Here is a 25811-nt window from a genome sequence, read left to right as displayed (position 1 = left end):
ACACACAGGGACAGACAACCATTCACACTCACATTCACTCGCACATTCACACCTAGTGACAATTTGGATTAATCAATTAACCTATCCCCACAAGCTGCATGTCTTTGGACAGTGGGAGGAAGCCGGAGTACCCGGAGAGAACCCACGCAAACACGGGGAGAACATGCAAACTCCACACAGAAAGACCCCGGCCTGATGGTGTAATTGAACTCAGGACCTTCTTGCTGTGCGGCAACAGTGCTAACCACCGTGCCACCGTGCTGCCTATTGTTTTCATTTTCAACTACTGTTTAGCCAGTACAGTGGTTAGCACTGTCACCTCTCAGCAAGAAGCTTCTGGGTTCAAATTCTCCGCCCTGGGTCCTGTGGAGTCTATATGTTCTCTCTGTGCTTGCATAACTTCCTCCCATAGTCCGTGTTTGTTGGGTCAAGGGTTAATTCTAAATTTTCCTTAAGTCTGAATGCAAGATTGAATGGTTGTCTGTCTCTCCCTGTGATAGACAACCATTCAGTATACTTTGGAACACAGGAACACCTATGCACGGCTCCTCTTTGTAGACTACAGCTCGGCTTTTAATACCATCCGGCCATACAAACTCCGTCCCAAACTCCACCAACTGGGACTTAACTCCTCTCTGTGCAACTGGATTGTGGACTTCCTCACTAACCGTAGACAGAGTGTCAGAGTGGGTAAGAACACCTCTTCCACCCTTGTGGTCAACACCGGTGCCCCTCAGGGGTGTGTTCTGAGCCCTCTGCTATACACTCTCTTCACCCATGACTGTATTTCCTCCTGCGCGTCCAATCTCATTGTTAAGTTTGCAGATGACACTACAGTGCTCGGACTTATATCCAACAATGATGAGACAAACTATAGGACAGAGGTGCAACAACTAGAGTCATGGTGCCACGACAATAACTTGGTCTTAAACACCAAAAAGACCAAGGAGATCATTGTAGATTTCCGGAAGAGGGGTCATAACAACCATCTGCCTCTCTTCATTGGCAGTGAGGTGGTGGAGAGGGTGAGCAGTTTTAAATTCTTGGGGGTAACTGTGACCGAGGACCTGTCCTGGGGCAACCATATCACCTCAGTTGTACGGAAGGCCCAACAGCGCCTCTACTACCTGAGGAGACTGCGGAGCGCACACATTCCCAGATCTCTGATGTTGAACTTCTACAACTGTGCCATCAGCAGCGTTCTGACGTATGGATTTCTAGTGTGGTTCCCCAGCTGCACCAAGTCCGATCAGCAAGCACTCCAGCGGGTGGTGAAAGAAGCTGGCAGAATTATTGGAACAAGTCTGCCAGAGATCAGTAATATCTTCCCCACTCGCTGTCTGAGGAGGGTGCACAGTATCCTGCGGGACCAACATCACCCTGCGCGCCACCTTTTCCATCTGCTGCCCTCAGGGAGAAGGTACAGGTCTATACAGGCCAGAACATCCAGACTGGCCAACAGCCTGTATCCACAGGCTGTGAGGCTCCTGAACTCTCTGCCCCCCTCTCACGGACAATAACCATATCCAACTTCTTAATAGCAATGAACTGGTCTGCATTGGTGCATCATATCTTTATTCTCTTCCCCCTCCTGCCCCCCCCCCTCTTTCTTAAATAGATAACTATCATATCTGATATCATATCTCACAGTACAATAATATTGAATGGGTTGCATTGTTGTATTTTGTCATGTTTCTCAGGTCTTTGTCTGAATTTCTACGAACATTATTGCTAAGGATTGTCTTATTGCATTGGAGTCACACTGGGTTAAATATGTACACTTGGGTTTTAAGGGGTATTTATTATTTTCTTCTTTTTTGGGGGTTGTATGGAAGCCCCAAACGCAATTTCATTGTTCTTGACAATGACAATAAATAAATAAATACTAAATACTAAATACTTTCACCCCATGATAGCTGGAATGCTACGATAGGCTCCAACCCTCCCCTGTGAACATAAATTGTATAAGTGGTTAAGAAATGCATGGATGGGTAGATTTACTGTTTGGTAGGTAAAAATCAGTCTTTCAAAACATGTGCTGCATGTGTGAGGGGCTTTCTGGCAGAAAGCCCCGAAGGCAATCTTTTCCCATATGTAACAAGCTTGCTCTATATTTTCTTGGTTATCTGTTTGAGAAGTCCTGTCCTATCAACAAACAGTTTACATGTACTTATTCATGTGACCTCAAGGCAAATGCAAACATTGACTATTGGAAGTGTTTTTAATGACAACTGCCACTTGTCTTGTGAGGTTGGGCTGCTTGTTGAGGTAGAAAAGCTATTGTCAAACAAAATGAGCTTGATGAAATGAAAGCCAAAGAAGCAAAGAAATATTATTTCTTTAAGTTGTGAATTTGATCATAGGTCATATTCTCCTTCACTAGTTCTGGACACATTCATTACCACATGATTTTTCCACTGCTGCACACAATGAAAAGAGCGTGCCCAAGCCTCAACCTTTCACCTCTTTGGCCTCATGCGGAAAATCGTCCTGATAAGACATGTAATAGCTGAAGCATTACTGCAAATGTGTGTCTTTCTGTATATACCTTGTGGATAGCATGTGAGAGGGTCATAACCTCCCCGCATGTGTGGCTCCCACCCACGTCTTCTTTCCCTCACCTTTTTCAATTCACTGAGCTGTGAGGCAGACGCTGGGTGTGCTGTTTTTCTGCCATTAGAAGATGCTAGCTAATGCCTCGGTGATGGCACCACTCACTTCTCCAGTGGCGAAAGTAAATGGAGCAGCCTTTCACAAACAATAAATCCCTGAGGGTCTCTTTCTTTCTTTTCTCCCCCCTCACCTCTGAGCACTGGCTTTTCATTTGTTTTATTTACATAGCCGCCTTTATGAGCTTTCATCAGCAGGTCTGCTTATATATGAAACTAATGGCTTCTCAGAGCTGTAATTTGAAAGCGTGCGTGTGTTTGTGTGTGTTTGTTGGTGTGCGTGTGTGCATCCATCCATATATTTTATGTTGGTATTTCCACCCATGGATTTGCGTGTGTGTGTGTGTGTGTGTTGTCCTCTGTCTTGTGCTTTTGCTCCAGTATATTCCTTTTCTTCTCCTGCCACTTTCCCTTGTTTCCGAACCTCTCTCTCCTGCGCTGTCTGTGCCTCAATATTTCATAATCCCGTTTCTTGTTGATTATCCATCATCCATAATTTTTGGGAGAAGGTCTTCTACTTAATACTTTTGTTCAGCGCGATTTTCTGTGTGCGGGATTATGTCCAAATACAGGCCTGTATGTTTTAGTTATTCCACATGTGCAACTAACTTCTGTATGTTTCATGGGATATCCGCTTTTCATGTTTTGTGCTTTAACAGCAGTAAACTCAGCAAGCAACTCCGAAATAAACAGACACATTTATGTTGTGGGAAAAATAACACTTCCAGCACCTCTGCTTCCATCCTCTGCCTGTTTAACACCCTCCGCACCCCCCTCGGGCTAAACAGAAATGGGTCCAGCTTAGGGCCATAATTGGTCTTGATCCTTAGGCTGCAGGCATATTCCAGCGGTGGGTCTGGATGGGGTGCTTGTTATGTGTGAAAAGGTGGCAGGGGAATGCCTGGCCAGTAATTAACAGTGTGCAGGGGACTGTGGAGGAGGAAATTTAAAAGTGAATGGGGGAGGCCAGTTCATTCTGTGGCCCTGTTCTGCCTTTCTCTCCGCCTCCTCTGTTTCTCATCTATTCAGCCTTGCCTGTTATTGGAGCTGATGGGTTTATAGAGATTTTCACACTTTTTGGAAGTTGAGCTAGCATTGTGAATTTGTTTTCGCTTGCCCCCTCGTTTCTCGCCCCTTTGCCCCAGCTCACCGCACACAAACATGCACCCGTGTCATTCCGTTTCTCCACTGCTCACTTTCTCAGTTCCACTTTTACACATTTTTTTTCTAATCTTTTGAAATATTCATACCACGTTTGCAGCCTACCTGTTCACGTAGTAGAGTTGATCACAAAGTTTTGGATATTCTGTGCACTGCAAAAGAAGTGTGGAAAAGTAACAGAAAAATTTGCTCATCAGCAAATTACTCTCTAAATTGAAAGTCTTTCTGTGAATAACAAAGCATATCTTCTCTCGTGTCTCTCATCTCCTGGCCCACATTATTCATTGGTATCACTGAGGCACTTTATCAGGACCCATTTTTACGTGTTACCTCTAACAGATTGGAAGACTCACTCAGCCGTGCACTTAGTTGCTCTCTGAAAAGCTAAGTCTCCATCTTGTGTAGATTATGTCTAACGCAGTGTTCCCCATGGCTGGGCTGTCTAAACAAAGCCAAGAGCTGAGTATACTGTGAGGCAGAATGCGTACATATCGTAAAACCATTGTGGAATGATGGATGTAATACAGTTAGGGTACAAACAAGTCTGTGTATTTTGTGACCCTTCATGTAAAGTAAGCTTATTTTCATTTTTCAAAAGTTGCTGAGTGATAACTGGAGAGCTCTCAACGCATATGTTGTCTATAGCAGGCCATAAACAAGAGCAACACACTATTGGAGAAAGTGTGACACATAGATAAACACTTTCTCCACACATATACATGTTTCTGTATTCCTCACTTGCCCACGAACAAATTCCATCCTTTAAAAACACAATAGGATTTATTGGCACAAAAGCTTATAGACTAAACTCCCAGAACAATGCATTTCAAGACAGTTAAATATCAATATATTATTTATTATGTTTCTCTAGGGTTACAGTATTCAGGGAAATGATTTTTCAGATTTCAGTATTTTCAGACCTGAAAGTGTGACCCAGGTGAATCATACAGATACATTTTTTTTGTCTGCAGGGTGAAATGAAATTAGCCCTCCTATTTTCTATAGGCTCTATAGGGTTTTTTTCCCATTACAAGTAAACATGAAGACGTTTGGGATAATAGACAGCTATGCTGTGCTCATGGTAACAGAAGGATGGACAAGCTTACTGCAAATTGTAGACGATGCCTCTTAATGTTCTGAAAGTGCGAATTTTAAACCCAAGCCTAACCAATTAGTTTCACAGATCAGAGTAAATTAGCAGTAACAGAAAATTAAAACAAAAAAAAAAGTGAAATCAAAGTCTTCGACACCTGTTTGAGTCCTGTCGTTGATTGATTAGGATAACTGGGGAGTGAGATTGCATTGGTTTATGGTATTAATAAACAAAAAGATGAGCAATAATTACTTTTTTTTAAACTGTGATTTTTGTTGCAGAGCCATCTTTAGAACATATTAGAAACGCACACTGAAAAAAAGCATTGCTGCCAAGGTAGTAATCCTTTGTTATAATATGAAGAATATAGATTATGGCTCAGCTTTATAGACTGGATAAAACATGGGATTAAAAATGCGTTCCTCCTGAAATAATCTTTTTTATTATTGTTGAATTTGGGAGCGTGTTTATGCGTCAGTAACAATAACAGTACAATCAACGCTGTGGTGTGTCTTGGAAATAAACCTGCAGTCAACATGCCAGTGAATGAAAATATAAAATAAGGTCAAATGATTGTTAATTACAAAAGTTCTAATTATAATTAAGAATAGTTTGAAATATTAATACCTACTTAAAGACTTGGCTAGGACACACAAGAGGCCTAATTTTCATTCACAGTAATTCACTACATGTTTACAAACAGATAGGCGTATTATATGTGTTATTTGAATATGCGGCAATTAAAATGAGTGTACTATTATGGATTGGGTGCATTAGAACGTAACAGCAATTTTGGGCTTTGGCATCTAAATGTTTCCTCTGATGCCCCTGGGCCTCTTCAGCTGGCTACTGCATGTACTTGTGGAAAGCCCAGTACAAAAAAGACAGCTGGGGAGAGTGTTGCACAGTGTAACACAATGTTCACACACCCATATTGGTCATACAGCTCCTTTAATAGAGCACTCAATGTCCAAGATCTGTACAGTGGAATAAAATGCATTTTCCAATGTATTTTGTACTCTTGTGCTGAACTTAGAAAGTGAGCTAAATATATGTCATTTTGGCTTCTGTTTTAATTTTTTACCTTTACCTAAAGCCAAACTTTGGCGAACTTTGAATAAGATATTAAAAAAAAATAGGATTGCTGTATGCTTCTCCCTCAGCATACACTGGTGCGTTAGCTTGCCAGGGATTCAGCAAGCTCTCTCTACTCTTCTCTAGCCAGGCCAGGTCCAGACTAAACATGTTCGTTTGGGAAGCTTGTTTACAGAATTTAGGTAGACGGACACACAGGAAGTGTGTTAAGCGATTAGAAATTCCCTGACAGGCCCAAAGATAAATGGATGCCTTGCTAAATGAAGGAAGGAGAGACTTCAAATGAGCTGACGCAGTGAAGCGCCTTTTATGTTTCTCGAAACACTTCAAAAAGTGTACGTGTGTATAAAATGAGATTGTGTGTGGGATAGAGAGAGAGAGCATTTTTAAGTATGTCTTTTCATGTGCAAGCATGTCCCTGTCTGTGTGTGGTTCTTGGGGTAACAGGTGGGGGGTATGCAATGTCCTGGTTAACAAGAGTGTTATTGTGTTGTTCTGTCCTGCATGACTGACTGTCAGCTGTGCGGGGTCATCCTTCTTCCCCCTTAAACCCGGAACACTAGCACGGCAGCTACGCATGCCCGCACACACATAACGCACACACTTTTGAGACACACATACGGAGGTAAGGACCCACCCAGTCATGCACACAAACAGGTTCTGCTATGCATCAGTTGGTGGCCTGTAATTCAATTGAGACTTGATCAGTGATATTTCCGATTTGGTGGCCCGATGCACCCCAGTGAAGAGGCATCTGCTCTCTTTTTCCCCTGCCACAGAGCTGTTCAAGGCTGCAGGCAGCACGAGACATGGCTTGAGAGGTTCACACACACACATACACAAACAGAAACCCCTCCCTACTCCATGTATCCATAGCTTTCCTGTGTCACTCATACACAGTGCCTCAAGGCACTTTTGCAGTTCTGTTACACTACTCAACAACAATACGCCCTCAAACGCTTGGCTGTTTACTTTTCCGAAAGAGTTAAAGTCTCTCACTTAAAGGATTACCTTTCGCCTCCCTGGACACTCTGACCTCACTTCAGCAGTATATACACATTTCCAGACAGGCCTACACATATGCACATCCGGAGACACCTAAACACATGAATGAACATACACCTCCCACACACACAAAGACAAGGCATGAAAAAAGCATTGCAGAAGTAGTAGAAGTAGCCAAGTGATGATAATGGCCTTTGTCCCAGCTCTACCTTTTCAACAGGGCAATAAAGATCTGTCAGGAACCTATAAGCAAAGCATCCCCCTGCTCAGTTCCTCATTATTTAACCAAAATATACATAAACTTCAGTATTTTTGTTGTTTTTACTATCTTAAATGTTGATCATTCTTCCTTTTTTTCCATGAAACATCTACATCTACAACTGCATTTTCCAAACTTCTTTTCTTCTGCATTGTGATCTGAAGTACTTGTGGTAACACAGGGAGTGGAGTCGTACTTCTCTTCGACTCTCTGTGCACTGAAGTGGAACTCAAGTGGTTTGACAATCTCCACCTTCCTTACAAAGCACCCCTTCTGGGTGGGGCGGGGCGGCCTAAGCACAGAGGCGGGAATCGAGGGTCATAACTGATGGTCTTGTTTACATACAGGTTAATTGTTGCCTTGTGCTATGCTTTTTATGGCACTCTGACTCTGCGTGAATCAAGTTCTAAGCAATGGGTAAAAAGAGGAGTTATGAGGGAGTGAGAAGGACAACCATATCAGCAGCAAGTCCCCTTTGACTGCGAGCATCCGTATGTTTGCTAGTTTGCACTGGCAGGTGTGTGCTTTGTGTCCACTGACACAATCACGCAGCCAGCTCTGTGTTTTTTTTTAACTTCCCGCTGCAGGAGCGAGGCCAGTATTGTTTTCATCTGTGTGTGTGTATGCCTGTGTCATTGTTGCAACCTGTTGCACACCTCAAACTCTTGATGCATGCTCAGTCATCTTTTGGGGTACCTCAAATGTTATTTGAACCACCCTCTTTGGGCATTTACATTTATCCAAAAAAGAAAGCTTTCACAGGACTCTGTTCGGTCATTTGAAAAACAAAGTACATAGCATAATTAAATAGTTTGAAGAATGACCTTTGCCAGCAAAAGCTTAAAGTAATAATTTTCTGTATGACTTTTTCAGTCTTTCACATGGTTGTGGAGGAATTTTGTCCCACTCTTCTTTAGAACAGTGCTTCAATTCATTGAGGTTTGTGGGCATTTCTTTTTATCCACAGCTCTCTTAAGGTCTAGCCACAGCATTTCAATCAGGCTGAGGTCTGGTCTTTGACTGGGCCATTGCAATACCTTGATTCTTTTCTTTTTTTAGCCATTCTGCTGTAGACTTGCTGGTGAGATTGGGTTCATTGCTCTGCTCCATGACTCAGTTTTGGCCAAGCTTTAGCTGTTGGACAAATGACCTCAGATTTAACTCTACTGTACTCTTGTATACAGAAGAGTTTATGCTCGACTCACTGACTGCAAGGGTTCTGTAGCTGCAAAACAAATCCAAATCATCACCCCTCCACCACTGTGCTTGACACTTGTTTGTGCTGATATGCTGTGTTTGGTTTTTGCCAAATGTGTCACAGGAACTTTAAGGCTTGGCATGCTAACTGAGACCTGGAGAGTAAGAGATGTAGCACTTTTTTGCATTTTTTCCGAGTATCAGGGCGAGCACACACCTGAGTGCTTCAGACCAGCAAACTATCAAAACTTCTGTTTTTATAAGAGTGCTCACTTTTGCTGGTGGTCAGTTAATTAATTACTTCCTTAATTCCTATGAAAGTAGTAAGGGTGGACACTTTCTTTTTGCATGACAGTATATATCTGTCTGATTGTCTACGAGTGAGTGTACATTTAAGAAACTTCACAAGTTTGAAGGTCAGCTGTGAAGTAGGACATGGTCTGACCCACAAGTACGGAGTAAATAGTACTGGAAGTAAGGTAACCAAAGTACAAAAGACCAAAGTTTTAATTTTCAGTTATTAGATTTCTAACTCCCCCTATTTGAGGTATCTATAAATATATACCTTCAAAGCCCAAATCTCCCACCGTGTGCTCCTGCAGGTGGATGGTTTAACAATTTCTTTCTTGTATGAGCTACATGTATGTCTGCATTATTGTCTCTCTGTCACTGAGCTTTAACTGTTATCTCTTCATATAGCCTCTTGTGTCGTGGATGAACAAAAGCCACATAAAGGTCTGGAGGATTCAGAGTGTGATGCTCTCCAGCACGCTCTTAATTATGGCTCTCAAGGCAGGAAATGCCGAGCTTATGGGGGTATCAGGTCCTTCACTGTGACACAGTGATGACTGGTTTGATGTAATCCACCTCCCTGGATAAACATTCTGCAAGGATTGGACCACTTTGCACATCTATTTGTAGCCACATTGGGGTGGGCTAGAATGGTGGATGAATATATACACACATTTTCAATGAGAACAGCAAGCAGAACAGTTATTGTAGTCAACTTGTTTTCCATTTTATTTATACTGGTAGTATGTATTCTGTTTAGCATTTCCAATACATTTGCTGGCATATTATGACATACATGGTTACTTTGAGTACTCGCTTGCGTAAAGTCCCTCACTCACACCTTGGAGCCACCCTAAATTAACATAATGTCATGCCTGCCCCTTGGAGAATGCAGTAGACAGCTGAGTGCTGGAGCTTATGAGAAAGCTCAGTTGTCAAAAGGGAAGAATTTACATGAAGACGCCGCTTCCAGTTTATGTGCTATGCATGACTCCCACATGCCAGCTATTGCACATGGTATGTGCATGTATGTAATGTGGGGTCGTGTGAGTTGTGGTGGGGGGACTTACATGTTTACATATGCTACTTTGAGTGAGGTGTTTATGACTTTGTTCTTTCCAACTGCTGTGTTATATTTGTGCATCTGTTGCGTATCTGAGCACTTTCATAGTGCCTCTTTAAGTGAGGATGTGTCTGTGAAACAAAGAAGACAAAAGGCTGCCAAAGAAAGCCCACAAGGACTCAACAAATCTGTTTGATGTTTCTTTTTTGACCTTGCAAAGTGTGTGAACTCCCAGAGTTCTCCAACAACCGTATGGGAAAACATTGCAGTGACAAAATACTTTTCACATGATGGCATTTGCCAGGTAGGTTAACTATTTCACTGTCATCTTTAGAGGTCACTGCCTGGACTGTGTAAGACACCTCCACCTCCTTCTCTGCCTTTCTTCCACTTTCTTGTCACAAAGAGTAATTTTAAACTAACATACCATATATATGGCCAACATATAAACCCATTGTTGCACTTGGGAAAAGATTCACATATTTGCATTGATATTATATGTAAGTTCAAGGGTTAAAGAAAACTTCAGGACTGGGATTGATTCAGCTGATAAAGAGTCAGTTATTGCTTCATAGTTCACAAATTACTGCCAGTACTTGCTTTTAAAAGAAAAATCCTCAGAAATATGTTCAAACATCGCTATAAGTGATGTGTTTTGTTCCAGCTTCACTTATTTTCCAAGAGTTGTGTGAAATAGCATTACCCTGTAGCACTGAAGTATGGTATGTGGCAAGCCAGCCCAATAACAAAGAACGCATGCACCCATGCATACGCACACATAATCGCGCACATAGTCGCACATGCTCACACAGTGTGTCAGCAGGTTATACTGTGAATGACTTGAAGTGCTGTGTAAGACATACATTTGCACATAAACAGCTACTAATAAAGAAGCCAATAAATACTGTGCACCTTCTCAGATATTCAGGTATGCAGCATGTATTCAGAAAGTGAACAGAAATGTGTGAACTGAACCTGTAGAGAAATATTAAAAGCTAAATTCTATGCTGTGTGTATAAATGCATTTTTCTTTCTTCTTGATTCAGTTGTATATTTTAGCATTAAAGCAACCTTTCCATGTACAAACAGGATTCATATTATTCTGTTTGTTGAAGCCTGGACTCTTTTTTTTTCAGTCCTTGGCTGTTGGGTTTTTGTGTGTGTATAAGTGTAAGTGTACTTATAACATCCATTTACAGTGCCACACGATAGGAAATCTTCCGCAACCCAATCTGCATGTCTCAAACCATGAAGGTGGAATTTTATCCTGTAAAGGGTGCACTAAATATTAGTAATCGGCTGAATCAGAATCCACCTTTTGTATTCAATGAGTCACTCGGCAAACTTGTCCACCTCAGTTTTACCCAATGACTCAACTTCCCATCTTGCTCTGTGACTCTGTGTCGCTTACCCTTGCTTTCACCCAGCTTTTCCAACCATACCTCCCTTCAGACACAAGTCCATTTCCGCTCTCTTCCCCACTCAACAAATATGTTCTTTGGAGCCCTTCCCAGAATACTTTGGCATGCACCCATGCCCACTCCCAATCTGCTCTCTTGCTTGAAACAGATCCAGAGGACAGCAGTAAGGGGGCAGTAAGGGTGCCAGGGGGTACACCCATATAGTTATTGGGAAATCAGGATGCGGCTTTCCTGTTTGGACGTGGTTTACTTTCACCGAGAAGGCTTCGTGAAGCAGGCCCCTGCCTAAAAATATTCTCGTTCTCTTTGATGGAAACTGTGACTCTGCCTAATGAGCGCTGTAAAGTTATGAACAAGTGATGAGAGGCTGGACTAGAGAGAGATGAGAGATAGATAGGAAGGGGGTGAGAGAGGGATGGGAGACAGATGGGTGGTGGGGGGTATATAAGTAGAGGGTGAGACAGGGGAGGAGTAATGGGGTGAAGATAGGACATTACGGGTCAGCGTGTGACACATCTGGGTTAAACAAGTCTTCAGTATTCGTGAAGCCACAAATGATATTCCCAAAAACGCAGTGTATTTCGAGTCAGGGGACATTATGTCTGATTGTTTAAGCTGAAGCATACTGTTTCCCATGCCCTAACAAAAAACATACGTTTTAGAAGCGGAGCATTTGCAACCAGAGTAGGCAAAAATTCAGCATGCTGTATCTGTTCCACTTCCTTCCAGATATGCCGCTTTAGTGTATTATACTTCAGAGAAGGACTTAACAGAGAAGCCTCTGTTGCTGACTTGTACTACTTTTTGCCTAAAGAATCATTTTATAAGAAGTTTCTGTATGAACTTTGACATCTTTCCCAAACCACAAACTTGCATTTTCTGCTAATTACTAGCACACTGTGTTGTTTCATCAATGCCTTTCTCGACAAACTCTCTTTGTGTACCTTACTTCATATTTCATCCCACTCCTGTTTCGTCAGAACCCTGTTTGTCGTCTCATCTTTCTAACTCACCACTTCAGAGCTGCTCACTAAGGCTTGAGCAATCTCCCAGTAATGGTGTTTTTAAGTGTCCTGTTTGTATAGAGGGTCTATGGAGAGAGGGCCTGTGAAAGAGCCAATGACTAAGTGGGGCTTGTTACAGTGACTGAGCTCATATGCAGAGCCCAGTCATCCACTGGGGGACTGGCTGCTACTGTAGTCTGGCTGTGGTCTCTGAGCTATCACCAGCCAACACAGTTTTAGCAGTCCACTGTAATGCGACACTTGGGGATTTTACAAAGTGTGACGGCTCTGCGTACTTGTACCTTGTGTGCTATGTTGTAGTTAATGTTTTTTTTAATGTAGGTCTGCATTTCCCATAAGCACAGGTTCCTTTGTGTCCATTTCTGTGTGTGTGTGTGTGTGTGTGTGTGTGTGTGTGTGTGTGTGTGTGTGTGTGTGTGTGTGAGAGAGAGAGAGAGAGAGAGAGAGAGAGAGAGAGCAGAATAGCAGACAAATTTGTGTCTTCATGTGTATCGGGTGAGTGTACACACAGTTGCAGATGCATAATAATCATCTTTTCTCTGATTTCATTGTTGCTACAATAAGTCTTTCTGAGTGCCCCTAAAGAATTGCTAGACATCTCCCTTCATGTCTGCTTTAGATTTCTTTTCATGGTTTCTTTCAAATTTTAGTGAAGTTATTTGCTTTTACTTGGCCATTGATAAAAGCCAAGTGACTTTGATGCTGGGGGAGAGGAACCTATGGCAATGAGCCTTGATGAGACAGCCAGCCGGCCATCCAGCCAGGTTTTCATTAGATGAATGCTGTGTGGGACTCTAGCCAGGTAAGATGGGCGCCAACATACTGGAGCCAACCAATATAGTTATAGCAAGGTGCTCTGTATTTCACTTCCTCTATGTCACTGACCGTCTTTGTGGAAGTCAGTGTCTGTCTCTCCATTGCCGTCTCTCTGTATAACCTGTGTTGCTTGAACAGCTTCCATGCTCTTTGCAAATCAACACACCCAGCGCAGTGATTTCCATAAAGATGTCTTGGCCGAGCTTTGTTTAAGAATAGGTCGACTGAAATAGGAAGGTTAGTGGTAAATGTCAAAGAAAGATCAAAGAGGATGGGGAACATGGAGAAAAACAGAATGAAATACAGGCATAAAAACAGGAATATCAGCAAAGACGTGCTATGAAAATATTTGAACATTTAAAAGGTTCATGACTAAATTGATGCAGTTGAGCTACTTTCATTATTTTTGCATCTATTTAGAACATGCATGTATTTTCTGGTATTTCAATACAGCATACAGTGTCCACATTATGTAATTCACTGCACACTCACATATATAGTATTATACAGTATAATGCAAGACCCAATATTTATACTTCCTGGAGTGTCAGTAGAAAAGAAGATGCAGTATATTATGTGTTTCTCACAGAGAAAAGCACATTAAACAGTAGAGCTCTTCATCAAGCATCTAAATTAAAAATTAAAAAAAACAAATCTTTTGTTTCTTGTCTAAACAGTGTCACAAGCGAAGGTCAGTGAGCACTGAAGAGTGTGTGAGGGGCAGCTGTGTGTGCATTTCCAGGGCCAGTCTTTTACTGATGGTCAATTTTGCCCCCATACCATGCAGGATGCCCTGGATTCCCACAGATAATAATAGCTGCCAAGAGTGGTGTTGAAGAGTACAGCTGTGGCACGACTTCTCCGCTCTGCCTAGTGACAACACATCATTTCAAATGACACCTTGACCTTCTGCACCCAGTCCACTTTTTCTCAGAGACATTACATTTGTGTGAAAATACAACAAGTATATGTAGTGTTAATGTTAATAAATAGGTGGTATTTACTGACGGGGTGAGATGTTGGAAAACGGGAGTCATTTGCAGGTCACTTTTGACTCAGCAGTCACCTCTCATCAAACATTTCCCTGCTGTTCCATTGCTTCTCTTGTCTCTCCACATTTCACTTGAAGAATTTATGATCCCAAAAACAGAAAGACCCACACACAGAAGCCTCTGTTCACTCATTTGATTTCTACTTTCGCATTTAGTATGCATGGGTCAGTTGTTCAAACATTTACTGTACTCAGTATCTGCAAGTCTACAGGTGTTAGGAGAAGTGAGCGGGCCCATTTGTGTGGATCAGTGTATTCATACATGGCATGGCAAATCCTCTCAGTGATTGTTTTAACTTCTGAGAGCCTGCGTGTGTGTGCACACGATGCGACAGATAGCTTATATCTATCGGGGTGTTAAGCTGATTAGTGTGAACTGTGGCCAGGTTCATTTGCATACGTTTCTTATCTCATTAGATTAGTATCAGCCTCTGTCACCATGCAAGGCCTCGGCTGGGATGTCTTCCTACTTCGCTCTGTGCGCATAAACACACACAAACACACAGTCACCCTTGATGCCCCCTGGCAAACAACAATGCTAATGTGTAACACCAGCCAAGAAGTGCCGGCTCCTCATCTCCTCTTGTCACCAGCACTACTACACTGCTGTCACGCCAACACATCAAGTCTTGTCCTCAGGCTCTTTGTGTCCCTGGTCTTATCAAGGTCATTAGCTCACATTTTTTATTCCCATCTCTATACTGTCTTCCTTACTCATCTGATGAATTTTCTTTCTTCTTTGTTTACATTTATTTATTATTCTGGGTGTTCAAGCTGGGATAGGCTCCAGTCTCAAAGCCAGAACACACCTTGAAGTGTGAGGTGGTTAAGAGGGTGGATTGATGGATTGATTGATGGATTGATAACAAAAGTTGGCTATACCTGGGTTCCCCTGTCACCCTTCCACCCATGCCCTTGTGCTTTGCAAGGTAAACATGTTCATATTAACTTCATGGGCTGTGGATAGTCTTAGAATATCAAAAACTCTTGCATCGGAATGGGCCTGGGTTGGTTTATTATTACATGTAATTTTGAAAAATAAGACGACATATCTGTATGGTGAGAAGCAAAACTTTTGAGAGAATTTTACAACGCTTACATATTACAGCGTCAGCATCATTGTTTTCTCTATTTTCCACAATGATTTGAAGTGAGTGTAAGGGCCACTTTCATTTGCTGTGGTTTCCTCGGGCACTGCTGGTGTTTAAAGATGCTTCTCCCACTGCTGCTAGATAACATTTTATTTACAGTCATGCCTTCCTTAGCAAGGACAGTATTAACAAGTTGTCATTTCTGCCACGCCTGTGGACAAACCAATACATTGTTCTCATTTATCTATCAAGTGCTTGCCTGCTTTGAGTGAGTGGACCCACACAGGGTCCTTGTTTCAGCACTGCTCAGTCATCTCCTGTACATATTTCTATTGTCAGGCAAAGCCATACACACTGGTTGAGACAGTGTAAATCATTGCCTCAATAGCCAGCAAAGACAGACAGAGGTCATGTTAATTTTTAGTTAGAGCCAGAAGTTACAATATGCTGCTGAGGTCAGCAAATGTCCTCCTGCAGAAATATGAGTATCACTGCAGATAAGCCAAGATTGAAGCAGTCTGGAAGTACAATAAAATGGAGACCTTAGCTTTTCTAGTGCTTTTACTATTAGCAACTGATACAGAAGAGATAAAAATCACCTAATCACTTTTCTCAATTAAAGAATACTATGCAGAATTTCAAGTCATTTGGCTTGTAGTATTTGAGAATGGTAAGAAAAGAGCACAGATAAGATTATTGCAAGGCAGAATTGGCTTAGAGCAACTTTCTCAGTATTGTTATTATTCTGCGACTCTCTCCCCAAGTGCTGCTAATCAGTTTCATGTCTTTTTTTGTCTGTTTGTGTTGTTTTGTTTTTTTGTTTTTTTAAAGGACTTGTGTGAAAACAATCATCAATCTCAACAATCAGTCAAACTATAAATAAAAAAAGATCTGAACCCCACGTGCATTGTCTCATTCGCTAGACTAATCCTCAAAAAGAGGAACATTTTGACGAGCTAATTTGTTTTGCCGCCGACTTAATTTGATTTACTTATTAATCACTAACCTGCTCTTACACTGTAAGGGTTGAAGTCATACGTCTACCTCGCTTTGCTGAGCTGTAGGCAAACTGATCAGCAAACACAGCTCTATGTAAGGTCACAACTGTGTGGGATATTGTTGAAAAGAACATAGCGTGCGACCATGAAACTTAAAACGGCATTCACAGCGCTGGAGTGAAAAGGATCAACACATAAACCTTGTCCTTGCACGTGGCTTTGAATTCGACACATTTAGCGGCATCGTCCCATGCACTGCACAGAAAGCGCTTTGGAAATGATTTGTTCATGTTCTACAGTTGCATTAGAAAGGTGGGTGCTGAAAGGTGTTCTCAAGGTGTTGTTTTTTTATTTTTTATTTGTGATACTTTATTTATCATTATACTTCTGATTAGATGAGATGAAGCCTACCTGTACACCAGCAGAGAGAGTAACTTCTTTTTCTTCACACTCTTGAATGTTGGTCATCTTTTTTTACCAAAAAAACTGAAGGGTGTGAGCCAGTCAGTGACAACAGTTACTTCAAACTTGTGATAAGTTTATACCTGACCTCTCCTAAGTTTAAGACTCTGTCATGTCCAGACTTTGACATGACAGAGTCCCAGAGTTTACCTTTTAGAGACATTTTTTTGTACCGTACCTCCTTTGCGATGAAAGGAGTACATGTACATGCCTTCGGGTTAACTGTTAGTTAGAGTTAGTGGGAAAAAGAGAGCTACCGAGACAGCCCCTCACATCTCTGTTCCCTTCATGAGGCTAATGCCTTATTTATAACACTGCACCCCCCCCAGGTGCACACCTCAGGTCCCTGCACAGCCCCTTCTCTTCCCCACAGGTATACTCTGTGCCTGTGCCTCGTACTGTGCTACCTAGCGCACCTTCACATGCCTTTCCTTTCAACATCCCACTCCTGCGGCTGCATGAGAGGAAGAAGTTGGGGAGAGAGATACAAAGACTCTGCGTGACGCACATACAATCTGCAGACTGAAGCGGTTTCACAGCCATGGTCTCCGATGTCTCGCTGCAGTTCTCTCGTGTGTTGGAGAAAAAGAACTGAATCCCCTATCCTCCAGCCCTGCTCACTCCCGCCGAGCCGAAGAAACACCACAGAGGAGACAGAGAGAGCGAGAGATGGAGAAAAAGAAAATGTGGAGGAACACTAAAGAGATGGTGAAGTAGAATCGGAGGGGAGGTGAATGGAGAAGACAAAGAAGTGGTAGGGGGGTGTGAGGGAAAAAAAGGGAGATTGAAGAAAGCATGATAAAGAGGGGAAGAAATCGAGTCTCGCTCTTTTTAAACTTGGAGATTCTCAATCCCTTCTTCTCACTCCAACCTGCATTTCTGGGTCACTAGAGACATTTAAACTGCACTTATAATTAACAGCTATTTTTAAACAGGGAGGGAGAAGTGGAGCGGTGGCGAGGTACAAAAGCATTAAAATTGCCCCAGATTCGCTATTGAATAGGACACATCAAGGCAATATGCTGGCAGATCAAAGTGAGCGAGGAGAAAGGAGACAGGGCCGATCAGTGGGGATAAATTGTTCCCTTTATAATGGCATAAGAATAGACCTCTTTGCAGCTGAAACAATTTAATAACTGCATTCATTACCTCTGTCCAGCTTGTCTGTCTGCTGCACAATGTGTAACCGCTTTACTACCTCTCTTTGTCTCTAGTTCCCTCTTCCCCTTTGTTTTACGAACTTATCACTTCATTCCTTTCTTTTCTTTACACTCTTTACACATCCTACACCAAGTCCAGCATCCACTGCAACCTTTCCTCTAGCCCCTGAAACCATCGTCTTCTCCTAAATGTTCCAGCAGTAGCTACGGCGGCAGAGTTTCCACTGAGCCCATGTGCTGCAGGCCCCACAATGAAGATGTGCAATGTCTGACACTCTTGGAATGAGAGCCCTAATAGAAGAGGAAGCGGTTATCACAGGGCTCCCCCAGGACCAGCCTCTGTGTGCCTGACGCTAATTATGGCGCATGCAAATGAATGTGCAGCATTAAAATCAGGAGGAGCCTGCCTGCCTGACTCTGTGTTTAGAGGGGTTGTGTGTCAGTGTGTGCGTTTAGCCGTGTACGAGTGTGTAACCGGTATCATGTTTGTGTGTGTCTGTGTGCAGGAGCGCGTGTGTGTGTGTGCGCGTGTAAGTTCACAGACCATTTGCTCACAAATAAGCTCCCATATTCTTACATATGCACACTTTAGGTGCTTGCGCTTGTTTGGATACATATAGGTGTGAGCACAGTTGCATGTAAACGCGTAGTAGGAACGAACTGTTAGGCCAATATCCCTTTTACCTTTTCACACCTCCAAAGGTGCAGATGCTTAGACCCATTTGTTCTTTATTGTTTTATTCAGCAGTATAGACTCAAGGCATAGGCCATGCATCAAGGATTAGGATGAAGAAACAGGTAATAACACAACATCTCTGTCTCATTCTTTCTGTTTCCCTTTCTCTCGCTTTCTCATGCAAAGATGTGAATCCTGGCACAGAGGATCTCACAGGAGGATTCCTATAAATACATCTCCCTCACATTCACCAGCAACCTCTCCAAGAGGGCGTCTTTATTAAAACCATTTTGTCTTCCCTGTGTGCCCTTTGTATGCTAGTGTGTGCATGTATGTTTGTGTGCGCACACATACTTTTAGTATATGTATACCTGCATAGGTTTATGAGTGCATTACTGCATGTGAACGCTGTGAAAGTTTATGTACTTTTACTTGAATTTATTATTTAAGAATGTTTTTATAAGTGGCATCTTCATGTGACAGCCTAGGTCTGTTTTCCCATTGTTTGTTTCCGTGTGACTGTGTGCACTTTTGTGTGCGTTTATGTCTGTGCGCACGTGTGTGGTATATATGTTGGCCATCTTATCTCCCCATTAGCCTCTTGTGCCCTGACCAGTATTCCCTCTCTCCCCTTCCTGCTTTCTCTAATGGGTAATTTAGCCATGCTCGCCTGACATCTAGCCTATTCCTTGTTTAGTTGCCATGGCTACGCAGGCCTATGGATTGCTCCCTTGCTCCCCTGGCCTTGCTGTGGATGCTATAGATGTCTCAACTATTAGAGGGCAGAGCTGCTAAGCACAGAGCGCACACTTAGTCTCTCATATATTCAGTGTAGAGTGTGCAAATTAAAAATTGAGCACTTTGTCTTGAATATAGATTCGTCTCTTCACAGAGCAAAATCTCGGACTCCAGTAAGTAAAGTCATCGGCTGGTGAAGCCAGTGGTTTTGCTGTTTGTTTAACAACATTTTTAAGGCATTTTAAAGGCTACATTTATGTGTTTTGTGTGTTTGTGCATGTGTGCACGTGTTTCTTTTAACACTGTCACTGTTAAAGCCGAGTGCACAATAAGTGATGCCTGTGAATAGCATGCTTTATACTTCAGCATGCCTTCCAAGGTCAACCACATTGTACCGAACCGAGTGTAATTCATCTGCAATATGATGAGAGAATGCTAAAAACTTGAGTGGTCTCTTTTTCTTTTTATTCGGTTTCATGTAAGGTAATGTCTGGTATTATAGTGAGCACTTTACTATATTTTTACATTGAACTGCTATGACAAATCTGATTAGGGGCAACAACCTGCTGACAGATATGACCCTTTGGCACTTCTCAAGAAATAACTTAAATTCTCAACCCAGACAACTGCAGAAGTCACACAACAGCAGAGTGGAAGCATAAATGCATGTTTGTGTTCACTTTGTGCATTTTTATACTTTTGGGTGGTATTGATTTTTTTTCTCGTTTTTTCATTGTTAAGTGTATAACTTCCAACACATTTGAAAAACTGATGCTCTTTCCTCACAAGAAACTTCATTTTCTGCCATCAGTTTTGTGAGGTCACTGTTGTAGTTGCAGTGACATACGGCAGATTTGCTTTGTGTAAAACTTACACATAAGTATCACATGGAAGAATGAGAGTTGCATTTGAGTGAGAAAAAAAAATCCAGATTTAATCCTCATGTATTTTGCAGGACTTGCAAGTAGTAAGGGTGGGGTGGGGGGGTGGGGGGTTACAGCAAGGGGCTCAGGGTCAAAACAAACATCTATGCTTGAAGTTTTTATGCTTTTGCAGAAGATCTCGTTGTCTTTGAAGTTTTCACTACTGAGAGCTAAGAAGAGAAGGAGAGGCAAACAGGCGTAGAGAGAGTTAGGATAGGGAGAGCAGCGAGGGAAGGAGAACAAGTTAAAGAAGTGCGAAGCCCTTGAGTTGAAACTGTGCCTGCCTGGGCCTACAGAGAGCAGATGACAGTAGCTTTGGTTTCTTTTGCGGAGCTCACAGTACTTTTGCCTTACATAACCCCTCCCATTGTGCTTTTTCAATTATTTGGGGAGAAATCTTAAGTATGCATTTAAAAATGTAATGCTTTCATGTATTCCAAAGTAGGGGAAGAAGAGGGGGCGCATCACAGATCACGCAGAAAGGAGACGGCACTGACAAGTTTTCAGAATATCGACAATTATAATATTCTATAAGGTATATCAGCGGAGTTTAACATTGTGCGGGAGTGTTTTGGGAAAGAGAGAGGGAAGATAGGCACTCGGAGCAGATGCAAGCAGTGCAAACTCAGACATTCTTATTTCCTACCCTTCCCCCAACCCATATTCCCCCTAAGGTGCCCCTTTACTCCCCTTCTCCCCTCCTTCTGCTTCTCTGAGAGGTTAAAGCGCACCTTCCCACTAAAGGGCTCTGGGGTCATGCATCTGCATGTGAAATGTGAACCCGCTGACATTCCAGGGCAGCCCTAAGCCGTGCAGTCCTTTTGTTCACCAGGGTGCCAGTGTCAGGCCTAACAAGCTGAACGAAGGTCTATGTGAGCGCAGAAGGGAAGATGGGGAGAGAGGTCGGTGTGTTGTCGATGCACTCTCCAACTGTGCCAAAAACAACAGGAAAGTTATGGTTGTTGAAATGGTAGGATAAATTCTTTAATACCAGGCAACCTCCTAAAACACTGTTACCACGAGCTGGAAGTAACTGCAGAGGATATTTCTTTGGCTATGTTAAAATTGTGTTTCCTTGAAACTGACACTGGTTTAAGACAAGTGTTGGTATCAGAATTGATTGTATTCAGATAAGGTATTCAACAAGTGTAGTAAACTTAGAATCTGGAATACTGAACCTGGTATGTTTAACCTAACAGAAGGCTTTCAGGCAGACCGTGGACATGCACACTCTTTTAAATCATCCAGCACACAGAGGTGCAGGGCTGCAGTCCTTTCAGTGTCTGAATTGAGTTCTGAGGCACAAAGGGCAGCTATTCACCAGGCAGTGATGGACTTCACACTAGCCTTTATGTCCTCAGTGGCAGGCAGAGAGAGAGAGAGTGGAGGGGGGTTGGAAAGAAAAAAGTTTTGAGGAATATGTGCAATACAAAACAGAGAGATTGTTTGGAGGGCAGGAGCATGGATTGTGTAACATTTTATTAGAATATATTAATACATTTGATCAGCGTGAGCACAAGATTTCTGTGAGATATTTGTATTGTTCCCAGAAGTAGTGTCCTTTTAGATCTGTTGTAGTATTTTAGAGAAAGGCTCAGAGAACATGGTGCAGCCTCAACAGGTGTCAGCAGGTGCTAAAGCAGCATTACGGTTGTTTTTACATTAAAAGAATCTAAAAGAATTACATACAAATGCATGCACTATTTAGAAATAATATCTGTTTTGTTTCTTTGAAAAGAAAAAAATTATCTCTGAGTTTTAAGAAAATCATGCCAAACCAGAGCAAGGGTCCTGTGTAGAAATCTTATCATATGCTCTAAGTGTCTTGATATTTCTACCAGTTTAATTGGGACTGTATCTGTCAGAAAATTCGTAGTGTGTCTCATTCGATATGAAGACTGAGCACAGAGTGTGAACCTGTGACCATCGTGATTCTGATTTATTTGACCTCATGTCTAATCTGTGATGTATCCATCCATCCATTTTCTTACGCTTAACCAATTCAGGGTCACGGGGGTATAACTGGAGCTTATGCCTGCTGTCATGGGGCTAATAGCAGGACACGCCCTGGACAGGTCACCAGTCTATTGCAGGGCTAACACAGAGAGACAGACAACCATTTGTGCTCGCATTCACACTTTTTGCAGTTTAAAATTGACAGTTTTCGAACTGTTGGAGGAACCCACACATTTGTAGGATCCTTGTTCTTTGAAATCTCTGAAAGACCTATGTGCCCTGTTGTGTACGCCTAAATGTTGGTGTGTGTGTGTGTGTGTGTGTGTGTGTGTGTGTGTGTGTGTGTGTGTGTGTGTGTGTGTGTGTGTAATTTCCCACTTACACTATAAATGCTAAAAAGTTCATAAAACATATTCACAAATGATGCTGTGCAAACATGCATGTTGTTTATCATTATCATATTATTATTATTGTGATTATTATTATTTTTTTATTATTATTATACACTTTCACTAAGTCTAACATATTGTAATTGGCCTTACACTCCCATCCTGCATTCCTTCCCCTGGGGAACCCAGTCCAGAGTGAGTGATTCAGTTAACATTACTACATTAGAGCTGTCCATCCATCCGGTCTGCTTTTCCAAACACATTCATCCCAGTCCTAGTTAAAACACTGGGGGATCTCCAACACTCCACCTTTATATACCCCCACCCCCAAAGTCTTTTATGATGTCCATAAAATGGAAGAGTGCAGCTTTACTTGAACTAATAATATCTGAGCTTACAGGGCTGTGATTGATGATCTTTAAAGCCAGCCCGATCGGTCTCATCTTTCTTCAGATTTTTATCACTGACTTGTTTGCAGTCATGTGCAATCACAAGCACCGGGAGAGGTAACAAGTGCTTGATGTATGATACTTGAGCCACTTTTGTCAGCTGCGCATTTCCCTTCTCTCCCTTCGTTTTTTTTTTTTTCTTTTATCTTTTTCTTTTCTATTTTAACCTCAGTTTTCTATATTTGTTGCCTCGCTTGAGTTGTGGACTGTTTGGTTTACTCTGTTCTCTCTTCCTCACGCTGTCTTTCTCTCTCTCACTTGTTTTTTTTTTCAGATGGTGGGAATGTCTTCTCCTGGGGGATGGGGCAAGAGGTAAGCCAAACATTTTTCCACTTTTGGTCCTGTTGGGATTGGCAGACTTAGAACTGGACTCCACGCTTTTTTGTTCATGTCATGTTCTCTTTGTGTCATTTTAACTTTGTCCTGTTTTGAGATAATTGGAGAAAATTGTAGATTAAAACATTTTTGTCTCCAAGCGCTCCATTTGAGCACTTAATATACTTTATGGTGTGCCAAGAATGCACATCTATTTAAATTCTATAAATCACCTTTATAGGCTCTGCTGTTTGTCCATTTCGACTCCTCTGCTTCACATAGGCAGAACAGGAAATCCTTTTTATGGGACCCTCTGATGTTTATATATGAGCATGCCCCTTCAAATGTGCATAGCCAAAAGTATGTGTATGTGTGTACGTGTGTTAGCTGGCCCCATCCTACTCCTCTTTTAGATAAAAAAATCCCACCTGTCACTAAGGATTGTTCTGGCCTTTTATTTAAGATGTTCTTTAAAGAGCTGCATCATTACACAGCCCTCAGACAAAGCCCACAGAGTATAAAACCTAGGCCTACCTCAATCTCTCTCTTCCCATCTCTCACTTGTTCTTTTTCCTCTTGGCTCTGGTGTTTATCTGTGGGGATGTTTGAAACCATGGCCAAAATGCGATCGTGTTTACAATGTGACAGGATGAGGCTTTGCCAGGACAGTGAAACAAACATGTAGGTGAAGGTTAGGGAGGCGGCGCAATAAAAATATTAGACATCAGCTTTGACGTGTGCCTGGCTTCTGCACTACATTCTTACATTGCAGGATGGCTCCTAGTCTAACTACACTCATTGGGTTTTCATAAGCATTGTAATGCCTTTATAAGTTTAAGTTAGTCTCTGCAAGGACACAATGTTTTTCTTTCCTCCATGATGTTCTTTATCTCGTCGAGTGTCCTCCCTCACTCATCCTCTACTGCTTCTTTCCCTTCCATTTTTCCCTACTCTTCTTCCATCTCTTCTATCTTCCTCTTCTCTCTTCTGTCTTGGAGCCATTCTGATGATTGATTGTTTCTCTGTGTAGTCTGACAGGATGTAGCACACTCTCGGCCCCTGGGGCCCCCGACAGACTGCACCACCTGATTAAGTCTCCCCCTGTAATCAGCCGCATAGTGCCACACCAAAACCACTCCCGTCAACACATTAAAAAAAATCAGAAAGGTTCCACCTTCTGAGAGATAACACTTTGTTTTTTTGCACAGGAAGAAGTGAAATGAGGGGACATCTTAAACTTTTTTTCTTTAGTAGGCTGATATCTTCTCTCTGGGGCTTAAAGGCTCTTATGTATCAGTAGAAGCAGAAAAAATGAAAAAAACAAAAGGTCTTAAACTTAATAAAGTTCTCTTGCCTTACCAAGGTAAACCCAGACAGCTATAACCCTTTTAAGGGTAGTAATAGTATTACAGATAGAAATCTCATTGTTTTCCTCCTATTGAAACTAAAAGACAGACGGCCTGCTTGGTATCACATGATTGAGGTGAGAAGGAATTTGAATGATGTCAGAGAGCAGGTGCCACAGCCAGAATCAATCTGCTAACAGAATAACGGTGGTAGCAAATAAGCGTCAAGGCAAGTAGAGAGCTAAAATTGATATATCATTCATTTTGTGGAAGAAACCATTGCTTTGACATACACCCCATTCTTTGGATTAAATAAATAACAACCGAACCCAGTGTAACTTATTTCATGACCCTAATGCAGGAAAATACAGAAAATCTACATTTTAAAGCCTTGTGCTGTTTCCTGATATCAATTGTGCAATAGCAGGGTCAACTGACTTAATTCCTTAAGTTCAACAACCTAATCAAGCCTTGTAGGAGTCTTTCTACAGCTTGATGGCTGCCGTCACCTCCAGTGTACACCATCTGGTTCAGGGGTTGCCGTCATGACGGACACCAACCATCCTGCAGCCCCCGTCTCTGTGCAGTGGAGGCACAGAACGTGGTCCACTCTGATTCAGTGTCCCCAAGCTTTCTTGGACTGCTGTTCTGCAGGAGCATTGAAAAGCTCCTCTGCCTGACGAGCACACCCTCATTATGCATTTTGGTACATTAGGGTTGTCCAGCATCCTACTGGACCACCTGATCCAACCTCACCAGGTGGGGAGCAGTTAACAGCTCAGTTCCTCCCTTCGCCCAAGTGTCCAAGACACATGACTATAGTTCTGATGATACAGTTACAAAATCGATCACCTACCTCTGACCTAGGGCTTTCTTGTGCCAAGTGCATTTAGGAAAACCCTTTTGCCCTAACATGGTGTTTGTAATGGATAAACTGTGGTTAACAAGCCCAACAACAAAACGCCCCTCAGGTTTAGATTGAGCAGGCCATTCCTCCCAGTCACAGGCCCCCAGGTCACTGTTATTCCCTACATCCTCTATGGCAGTGTAGTGCTGGGCTGGGCCACCTTCCAGCATCATGCCTAGGAACTCCAAGAAGGTTGAATACTCTGAACTCTCATTCAACACATAAGCGCTAACACCCATTCCCCAACCTTAATGG

General features: G+C 42.3%; 1 protein-coding gene across 3 annotated transcripts in view; it reads left to right on the top strand.

Annotated features, from left to right (window-relative positions):
* LOC147317245 (uncharacterized) overlaps window positions 1-25811 on the top strand; it is a 311308-nt gene that overhangs the window by 268245 nt on the left and 17252 nt on the right. For all 3 annotated transcript variants that reach the window (XM_086314024.1, XM_086314023.1, XM_086314025.1), the window contains exon 8: window positions 23263-23300. In XM_086314024.1, coding sequence (XP_086170150.1) covers window positions 23263-23300 — 38 coding nt within the window. The remainder of the gene's footprint in view (window positions 1-23262; window positions 23301-25811) is intronic.

This window comes from Aulonocara sp. 'chitande type north' Nkhata Bay, linkage group LG12, assembly GCF_057382095.1.
Source record: "Aulonocara sp. 'chitande type north' Nkhata Bay isolate Kocher_YH1m ecotype deep benthic linkage group LG12, A_spYH_male_GT1.1, whole genome shotgun sequence".
NCBI lineage: Eukaryota > Metazoa > Chordata > Actinopteri > Cichliformes > Cichlidae > Aulonocara > Aulonocara sp. 'chitande type north' Nkhata Bay.
Note: the sequence above shows the minus strand (reverse complement) of the source record. Positions and strands in the feature narration are given on the sequence as shown.